The sequence below is a fragment of the Merops nubicus genome, unplaced genomic scaffold (assembly GCF_000691845.1).
Source record: "Merops nubicus isolate BGI_N331 unplaced genomic scaffold, ASM69184v1 scaffold23067, whole genome shotgun sequence".
Lineage (NCBI taxonomy): Eukaryota > Metazoa > Chordata > Aves > Coraciiformes > Meropidae > Merops > Merops nubicus.
The window spans coordinates 28,400-38,416 of NW_008619926.1; the positions used below are offsets into that span (position 1 = coordinate 28,400).

A 10,017-nucleotide genomic window follows, 5' to 3' on the forward strand; every position below is an offset into this window, starting at 1 on the left:
GGCGTGCCTCCTGTCGGTGCCCCGTCCTCTCCCTGCACCTCTGTTACTGATCAAATACATCATTTCTCTGCAGGAGGGAGGGGTGGCAGCTCTCCCCAAAGTGCCTCTGCCCTTTCTTAAGAGTCTGTTACACAACTGGAGACTTTGAAGGAAAGAATAAACCCTGCAGACTTTAACACCTTGACAAGAGTGTGAAATCTTGCTGTTCAGACCGTAGGCTGTTTTCTAGGTGGTGAGGTTGGGAAAACATCTTTCTTAGAAGAATGAATATTCCATAATAGCAGAATACAGGATTGCCAGTGTCTTTTTTTTTTTTTTTAAAGTATTTGATCCTGGCTATCTGAGCTCTGCTGGCAAGGCAGAAAAGCCTGCTAATGAGATATGACTTTCCTTTTTTCATTCAGGATTTGAGATGTGGTTATTTGGGCATCTGTAGCCTGGAACAAGTTGACTTTAAAGGAGAACTCTCTCTGTAGGCACAGGAAGGCAGAGGTTTTCTCAAAACATGTGCTCTTGGTGGATTAACCCATTCTCCACAAGGAAGTAGGTGCTGTTCTGTAGCACAGTGTTTGAGGAGCAGAACTTTATTCTTTCCACTTGAAAGGTGAAAAACAGGGCTGGAGCAAAATCTGATCTTTCTGCTGTCAAGCTGACATGTTGCTACTGTTCTGGTAAAAGAAGTGGCAAAGGGATGCAAGTCCAACTGTGCTGAGGCTGAGGTGGCATCACTATACTGGGCTGTATCAGCTGGATGGGGCCAAGCAGTGTCAGCATTAATAATGTTCTCCTCTTTCATAAAAGCTACCTGAAGCTGTGTCCTTGCTCTTAGGTGGGAGAAAAGACGATATATGTTAGTGCACATCAAGTACCTAGACTGATTTTCCTTTTTATTGCTAGTAGAGACATGCCCAGTTCTACCTGGCAGACAGAGGCATCCTGTCACCTACAGGGCATTGATTTACTAGGAGCTTAGGAGGGCTGTTGCCTTAGGCACCGTTGCCCACCCCATCACCACATGCTTTTTGACATCCTGTTCCCCTCAGCTCATGTGGTCTTCTTCCAGCACTGTGCAGACACGGGTGTGTTTTGGCATATTTACAAGGGTGGGGATGAGAAATGATGGCTTCCTGTGGTCAGATAACTGTTACCTCTTACCCTGCGTTGCACCAGGGTGTTGGGAGACAGGTAGAACTTGTGTATACCAGTTGAGTCGGTGATCTGGTGGTAGCACCAGGATTGAGTGTTGGGGATCTACTGTGGCCTCATCACCTTATGCAACTGGCAATGTGACACCCCTACCTGAACCCACAGTTACGTGGGAGATCTGGGCCGAGCTGGAGAAATGAACATGATTCCAATACAAATCTTTCTTCCTTCCCTCTCTCCATCAGAGCAGCTTGCAGAAAATATAGTTCTTTCCCCAGTGCTGCTTGGTTTGGAGGTCCAGGAACCATGGCAAGAACCTGGTTAGGTCTCTGTGGATTCCCCCCATAGCTTGGCTGTGATAAAAATAGAAGTAATGCCTACTTTAAAATTACACGTCCTCAGCTTGAGATCAGCGAAGGCTGGTAAAACTGCTACTGGCTCCATGTGCAACTTGCAAGAAAGTACCTTGCACTTTGTGATACAAGTGTGGCTTGATTTTATTTTAAATTTTTATATAGATCAGGTTTTAATGATCTAGTGAACTCTTAAACTGAGGGAACTTGCAAGTTTTTATTATTTTAAACACTTCAGATTTATTTTATCTTGCACTTCATACAGTTGCTAATAGCTGTGGCTACCTTTTGTCATCGTGTCCCCCTCTGACTTGAAAGAGAAGCAAGTGTTTGCTTTTTGGATATGGTTGCTTGATTTCATTCGATGACAGGACTTGAAAGGAACAGCTGGGCAGAGTTGGCACACTGGCAAACCTGCAACTTGGGTACCATGGAGCTGACCTCTGCAAACACAGCTTTGGAGGAATTTATGTTCCTGCTTCTGCAGCTGAAAAGAAGCATAAAACTAAAAAGACCTTTTCTCTCCTCCCCTGCCCCTTAATTCTCTTGTCTGGCAGGGAGCAGAGAGGAAGATCAGGGATGAAGAGCGAAAGCAAAGCAAAAGAAAAGGCAAATGCACTGACCCCAGCTCTCAGTTGAATGCCTGTAAGTAAAAAATTTTTCCACTGGTGTTTTAACTTAGAACTCTTATAAGTCAATCTTTATTCCCTATGGAATAGTTTTTACGCAGTTACTTGTGGAGCCATTAAGTGCTTTGTAACATACTGAAGTCTCTTAGGATTTGACTTCTACCTAGCTCTTCCTGTCCAAGGTGGGGTCCTGCTATGTTTTCAATGGGTTATGGTCTTTAGCATTTGAAATGATAGGTTGAGTGTGAGATTTTTGGGCTCTTCCAGAGTGAATTAGTAAATCATTTCAATAGGAGCTGTGAAGGATATAAAAGCTTCAGCACTCGTAATACATAAAGGCTGTGGAGCTTCTTTTGGCTGAGCATCTTTCCTTGCACTGCTGCATATGACTGCAGCAGGTCCTGTGTTTGGATGACTAGTTTATTCACCAGCAGAGCTGCTTAGAGGAAGACTTATCTCCCTGTTCCTCCTCTGCACGGGGCAGGAGCGTGCTCTCCCTGGCTGCTCTCGCTGTGCTTGGCAGAGCTGTGCTACTAACAGTCCAACTGGTTCAGCAAGCGTGCGCCTCACGGCTTGCTGGGCAGGATTTTCCTGACACAGCAGGTACAGGCTGCTAGAGCAACTTCAGAAGATTATGCTACGAGGGAACCCATTTGCTCAAGGGCAGTTGCAGAAAGGGCTGGGGTTTTAGTTTTTTTTCCCAAAGCACATGGTTGAAAGGCAGGTTTAGCACACTGTTAGCATTTCATAAATGTAGTAGCCCAAATGGCTCCCAGAAGGTTACTGCTTGCAGCCCTTTGTGTAATGGCTGGACAGTGGAGACAGTTTCAATTCAGATTTTCAGGATCTTATGATTTTACAAAAGCTGCTTCCCAGTGTGACTTTCCTAGGCTTGGTCTGAGCCTGGTGTGACCTTTATTTTCCTGGAAAGTACAATCCATTGCTGTTTAGCTCCTGTGTGGGAAGTTTGTGATTGCTTTAAGCTGTGAGCAGTTACACTTACCTCCAGCATCACAAATGCCATGTGTGCACGCATTCATCAACAGCAGAAATTGTTTCTGACTTCTGGACAAAGTTATTTTCTACAGGGATGGAGCAATCTTTAAAAAAAAATGAGTTTTGCAAGGAACAAAAAAGTACATTTTTTTCTGCAGCAGACTTGAGAAATGAAGTGTTTTGCTTGCAGTTGGTTTGACCCCAAATCAGAATGTTGCTACCTGGTAAAATGAGAGGAATGAACGAGTCACCCCAGTCTTCAGCTGGGGTCAGTTTGACATGGACATGTCTGAAGTGCACTTCAAAGCACCTCCTGCCTCACCCTCTCCCTGGTGGGTGTTTGTGATGGAAGTTTGCCCACTTAGTGCCTTGTCATCAGCTGGTGCATCATGAAAGCTGAAGTGCTCTGTGGGAGACAGTGCTGGTCCTGGTGGGCCATGAACTGGCCTCTGGCAGCTTGAGGTGACCAGGATGAACAATGAGATGAACAAAACTATGAAAATGTGGGATTGAAATGTAACTAAAGGTAGCATCATGGAAGAAACAGTATTTGTCTCACCTCTTTAATGTGACAGTGCTTCTATGGTGCTGTCTCTGTGAGGCTCCCGAGTGGAACCCTGTGGGTTGCAGGTTGTCTTTGTCTTCTTTCTGCATTCCTGTTATGGAGAAACACAGCAACCTTTTCAGGGAAGGGATAGGGAGAATAGGGGCCTTGGACTAGCTTTTGCCTCCTGGATTATTTGTTTGGCACATGGAAAACCTGTGTTCCTCTGCTGCAGCGAGTGGCCAGACCAGCTTAGTACCTGAACAGAGTCAATCAGCTCACTTGGAGAGATGGAGCAGACTCCTACTCCTCTGTGAAATGAGCTGTTTCCTCAGGCTCCAGGCCCTCACCTAAGAGGTAGACAACCCAACTTCAAACAATTCTGCCACAGGAGCTTCTCCCTTTAGCCCTGACCACAGAGTACCCTTGTTCAACAGCATATGTACCTCTTAAGTGATGTAGGAAAGCAACAGCCCCATCAACATCTCCACTATCCTCTGTTCCAACCTCTGATCTCTCTGCAGTTTCTGATGTCAAAGTGCCGATGCTCCCCTCACATAAACGTACAGACATCACCATCTTCAAGCCCTTCATGGATCTGGACACTCAGCCAGTCCTCTTCATTCCTGACGTTCACTTTGCAAACCTTCAGCGTGGTGCTCACGTAAGTACAGCCCGTGGGTGTGGGGGTGAGGAGGGCTATGGGATGTATTTACAAAAACCCTAGGGTGCTGTGTCCATCTATATACAGAAGACGTGTACCTATATACACATGACATACCAGACTATCTGCAGTGGTGCTGTAAACAAATACAGGCTGAGTCTCATGGGACCAGGAGGTTTTGTGCTTAGTGGAATCGGCTGCAGTTAACTGGGGGCGTTTTATGAATAAATTGTTTGCCTATATACTCCCATTTCCATCAGCCTGAAATGATATTTCCAAAGCAACTCCAGCTGAGAGTTCATTGACTGAACAGGTTGGTCTTCTCCTGTAAAATCTGCTGGGTTCCTGGTGCACTGCTGTAGACCTGGGGCTCCTCTGGCGTGCTGCTGCAGGGTGAAAAGCCATTCTGTGGAACTGCCAAGTGTGCCAGCTCTGTGATCCACTGCCAGAGCACTCTGCCTCCCTGTTCCTGGAAAGTCCCAGCTGACAGGAAACTGGAGGGGAAGTGCAACCAAGTTTCAAAATCTTGAACTTCCTGGTGCTGGCAGTTCTGGCATGCTCTAACAGAATCTAAACCTTACTTTTTAAGAGTGTTGCTTATTCTCCATCCCTGTTAGGAGTTTAAACTTGTATTCCTAAGGCTGATTTTTTTTCTGTGTTTTCCCATGAAGGCGCTAGTGCTGAGCTCTGTCAGAAGACTCTATGCCAGTCCAGCTAGGAAGTTGTTTAGCTCCTGTATGCTCCTGTCTGTCTCATTTTAGATCCTTTAAATTCTCTGTGTGAAAAGAGGTGAAGATGACGTACTGACTTTTGGTAGATTTGAGCCAAAGTGGCATTTGAAAGATAATATAAAGAAACAAATTCTAATTCTGGATAAAACTTTCATAGCCCTAAGCACAAGTATTATTTGTGGTTTAAAATGAAGGCCAATGCTTACTACTTGGGCCAAAGCATCTTACTTGTAGTAGTGTAGTTGTGGCTGGCTCCCTACTTGGCAGCCTTGTTTTGTCCTCTGCCACACACTGACGGGCTTATGAGTAAGTTGGGTGGGTGAGCCATCTACCTGTCCCTTGCAGCTCTTGCCATGGGCTCAGGGGTTCTCTCTCCTTTAACGTGATGCTGTTGGACCTCTGCTTGTGCCAGATGTAGCAGGATTGTTGTTCCATGCCAGTGACTCTAATGCAAACAAAGCTATTGCTAAGTTGCTGTTGGCAGCGCTTACAGGGATGGGGAGAGATTGCTGACAAAACCATGTTACACCACCTAATGGGGCTGTTCTTATGCATGTTTGTTTTGTAGCATTTAGAGCCCTTTGTACTGTGTTCTCAGGGCTGAATCCCACATAAGGTTCTCACGAGCTACCTAATTCAGCCTTTGTTTGTCTGCATATGTCAAGAAAATCTTCCCTTTATTTTAAAAGGTCCTTCCTGTTGCGTCAGAAGAACTGGAGGGTGAAAGGTAAGAGCTGTGCTGCTTCACCCTGTTGAAGTCTTGCCTTCAGATAGAGGGGTAAGTCCCTGCTAAAAAACACTGCTAACTTTTTGCCCTGTCAATGACAGCTCCAACCTGAAGAGAGGAGCCTATATTGGTGAAGAGGACTTCATTGCTACTCCAAATAAGATGGCCAGAATAGAAGAGCCAAAAAGAGGTATTTCTTTCAGGGACTGAATTATTGGAGTATTTGTCCAGCATGATAGAGAGATGCATCTGAGGGTAAAGAGATGTTTTATTTTGGACTGTAGCCTTTTTTTTCTGGCTTTGAGTAGTAATAGAAAGAGTTTGTATCAGGATGTAGTTCAGTTCCACAGATCTTTTACAGTGTCAGAACTGGGGTTTTCTGCCAACTCAGACACTAATTGACTCTGAATGTGTAAGGCAAGAGACTTGGAGCTGAGCAGCTTACCAGTCTCCTTGGTGGACTGGGGAGAGAATTCATCATATAATCCACTAGAAAATACTTTGCAAATCTTCTGTAGGACTTTAAGCAATGAATGCAAAGAATTGGTTCTGGGTGTAAAATTGCTGCATCTTTCATGGTGCCAGAAAATGGTCTGTTCACTGCTGAGAACCAAACTGAGAGAATATTCTGCTTATTTGTAACCTGTTGTCAACCTTTGCAATTCGACGTTGCTGTGGTGTTGTGGAAGGAGATGGGAGGCCCCTTTGGAGATGGTGTAGAGGATGCCTACCCACCTGGTGATGGTCATAAGAGGGAGGAGCATGACAAAGCTTCAAGGATTAAAAGAGGAGGATTTAACTTGTGGTGCAGCAAAGGTTAAGTCTAGCAAGTCTGACCTTAATGGGGCTGCACTTCTGTAGTCTGGATAAACTAGTAAGGAAGGATGGGTTTTATAGAAGGAAATTAGACTTCTTGGTTTTTCTCGTTGCTGTATGCCATAAAACAAGAGCCATGAGATTCCATCTCCTTTGGCTGGTGTGTCATCCGACCTGTGCTGTTACTGAGAGTGTGCATGCTGTCTTTTTTTAAATCTACAGTCCTCCTTTTTCAAATCTGCCTTTAGCAGAGGAAAGCCATGAAGGTGCTGTGCTGTCCTGAGTTCACCTTGTCCAATTAGATATGCCAGTAATTGTGCCATGCAGGTGTGTCAAAGGTGTGGCTGGTGACCTGCTGTAAACAATCCAGACTGCCATACCTAGTCATTAGAAGGTGGATTAAAGAGAGCAAAGCTGTTAAAGTCGAAGCTGTCTTGCTCTCATGGTTTATTCCTCAGCTTTAATGCAGTTTTTAATGAGGCTGATGTTACATGCCCTGACTCTGTTAGCTTGAGAATGCTAAGGGTGCTTACCTAATTATGTTTCTTAGGCTTTTGTTCCCCTCCTAGCAGGAGACTAAGTCTGCATTGTGTATTGGCTGAGGTGGTATGAGTATTACTGAAACATGGCAAGGAGTAGGAAGAGAATTGTGGCAGCATAGGAGGAGCAGAGCAATATACAAATAAATTATTTAAAAATGAGGAGGTGGATAGGATGGCTTCACCTGCTGTGGTGTAGCATCTGTCAAATCATTTTATTGTGCAGTCTTGTGGCAGATGATCTGTGAGATAGGGATACCCAAGAGTCTCAGGGCTGTGTTGTGCTTTCCACTTCTCTGTGTTTTCTGATATAGCCCTTTTTTTTTCAAATGATGGAGAAAATAGCAAATGGAGGGAAAAAAAATGAAGTATTCTGACAAAAAAGTTGTTTGAGCACACAGTATTTCTGTGTGCAAAAGTATGTTTTGAGCTGACCCAGCTATGCATGTCTGTGGTACAGTCTTCAATGCATAGTGAGTATACATACATATATCTATCTCTTCATGAGATCTGAGTGTATATTACACTGTACTTAGCCACTATCATACACAGATTTTTTTCTGAGGTGCACTTATGCAGTAAATTCCTCTCTTTGATTTTGCTCTTCAGTGCTGCTGTATGTCCGAAAAGAGTCAGAGGAAGTCTTTGATGCACTGATGCTGAAGACTCCCTCTCTGAAGGGCCTGATGGAAGCGGTAAGTAATAGGGCTGGTTTATGGTCCTTGCCTCCAGTCTGAGGAGAAGGGAGTGTAGCCCCTGGCTATCCAGTCCTCACATACTGGACAGTCACAGAAACTGGACTTGTGGACTTGTGTCCGCCTATTTCTGTTCTTCTGGATAAGAAACATGAGGGTGATTTCCTTTCAAGAATGTGAAAATGAATATAAATAATGCTTTAATTAATTATTTAAACACTTCAGAAAGCTGCTGTTTTAAGTACCTTAACCCACATCTGTGGGGTCTAGATGTAAGAAGGTGTTTCTCATCCTTCCTGAAAATCCAAGTGTGTCAAGCTTGATGACTGGATACCTGAGATGGTCCCAAAATGACAGGCACTGCTGGAGAGAGAGCCTTTAGCCTTGCTTCTTACACAGGCTCTGTTTTGGCCAAGCTGCAGAAGCAACTTGTTTTAAGTCTTTTCCTACTTTTGTCAAAAAAACATGATCAACAGAACTCCCACTGTGGATGCCCCTCAGCATGTGTTTAGTGGCTTGGGTTTGTTTCAGCCTTTGAAAGCCTTTTCTGGGGGGCTCCCTTTCCCTATCATAATCTGCTTACGAAGAGCTCTACGTCCCAGCTTCTGAGTGTGCTTGAAGATTTTATGTGCGCGTGTGTGTGAAATAGTTCTCTGGTACCACTCAACTTCCAAAATAGCCTTCCACTACCCTGGCTGCTGCAGGGCTGCAAGGGGAATACAGAGATTAACTCTGAGGAATGGTGTACTGTTTGGCACAAGCTCAAACCCGACGTTTCTGGCTGTCTCTGTGACTAATGCCTCCCTGTGCTCAGAGGATGGAGCCTTTGGGGCTTGTTGTGGTTTAACCCCAGGCAGCAGCCAAGCAGCACACAGCTGCGACCTCATCCTCCCCCCGACCCTGCAGTGGTCAGTACCTATAACTTTTGCTTGAAAATTGCATTATTTGGTGGTAGTATGCTGCTATGCCCATGAAACTGAAATGTTATTCTGATCGGCCACAGCCAAGAGATCTGGGTCACCTGCTTGTTCTTTTGCTGCATTTACCTTTTCACTGTACTGCCCTGGTGTCACCTTTGCCACCAGCCACAGTCCCTCTAGAGTCATATCTCCTCCAGTGTCTTCTGTGAGAGATTCTCACCACTAATTAACAGGCGTGTAATTTCCAGTCTTGCCGTTGGTCGCAGTAACTCCACAACAGCAAGGTGGGCTTAGCTAAGCTCCACCCATTGCAGGAAGAAAATCTTGCAGATACTGCTGCATGCTCACTGCTCCTGCCCTTCTGCATGGCCTTCCCTCCTTCCTCATCCCCTGCACCACAGGTCTCTATTTGCCTTCTTCAGGCTCGCAAACTCTCCCACAGCCGCCAGCACCCTGAACCCTGGGGAATTATTAGGACGTGACCACGCCAAGGGCTACAAATAGGAGAGAGGGTTTAACCTGGGGGAAGGGGAAAACAAAAAGCAGGAAGTGCTGTTATCAGTGCCCCTTTCCTTTCCACAAGTATGGTGCCTGTTGCGTCCCTTGCCCTGTACAGTGCTCTTCCAGGTGTGGTCAGGCACCACTGGTGGACTGTCTGCCATAGAAACCATCAACTCCAACGTAACCCAGCACAGCTGCATAAAAATACACGCACACCGCTCCCCAAGCCAAAAACCACAGCAAAAAGCATAGTGTGTTGGGAGGGGAGAATGAAAAGGGGTGACTATTCAGAGACTCAGCTACTGAGGCGAACATCTGACTGGAAACGCAAAGCAGTGCGATGGCAGTGGACTAGCCAGGCCATAGAATTTCCTCCAGAAGGCCAGCTTGAGCTCAGATTGAACCCCATCGCCCAGCATCTAATCGTGGTCAGAAGGGAAGCCTGCACCACTCTTTGGAGTCATCCAGTGCCCATCCCACGCGCACCCACCCTCTTGGATTTGGGATACAAACACAGAAGGCTGTTTGCTTGAGGTGTTTATTTGCCTCTCCTCTCACGTTACGGGAGAAAAGTCCTTGTTTCCTTTAGCAGTTTCAGTCCTAGTGTGTCTGGTCGTAGGTGCCAGCTCCCTTGTAGGCTCCAACGTAGCCGCTGTTGTCCACCGCATCCTGGCGGCCAGCAAGACCCTTCCCTTTGCCACTCTCATCAAAACGCTCTTTGTGGCTGCCGGTGTATTTGCTGGTGTCCGTCAGCCT

The 10,017-nt window shown here is 45.7% G+C and overlaps 2 protein-coding genes across 2 annotated transcripts in view; one reads left to right on the forward strand and one right to left on the reverse strand.

The window, feature by feature from the left end:
- GRHL1 (grainyhead-like 1 (Drosophila)) overlaps positions 1–7,882 on the forward strand; it is a 33,097-nt gene extending 25,215 nt beyond the window's left edge. The window contains exons 9-13 of the mRNA XM_008943980.1: positions 2,057–2,108; positions 4,193–4,332; positions 5,753–5,790; positions 5,892–5,980; positions 7,755–7,882. Of these exons, the coding sequence (XP_008942228.1) occupies positions 2,057–2,108; positions 4,193–4,332; positions 5,753–5,790; positions 5,892–5,980; positions 7,755–7,882 (447 nt within the window). The remainder of the gene's footprint in view (positions 1–2,056; positions 2,109–4,192; positions 4,333–5,752; positions 5,791–5,891; positions 5,981–7,754) is intronic.
- A 1,979-nt stretch (positions 7,883–9,861) lies between these two features.
- LOC103776470 (tubulin polymerization-promoting protein family member 3-like) overlaps positions 9,862–10,017 on the reverse strand; it is an 811-nt gene continuing 655 nt past the window's right edge. Inside the window, exon 2 of the mRNA XM_008943981.1 lies at positions 9,862–10,015. Within this exon, the coding sequence (XP_008942229.1) occupies positions 9,862–10,015 (154 nt within the window). The remainder of the gene's footprint in view (positions 10,016–10,017) is intronic.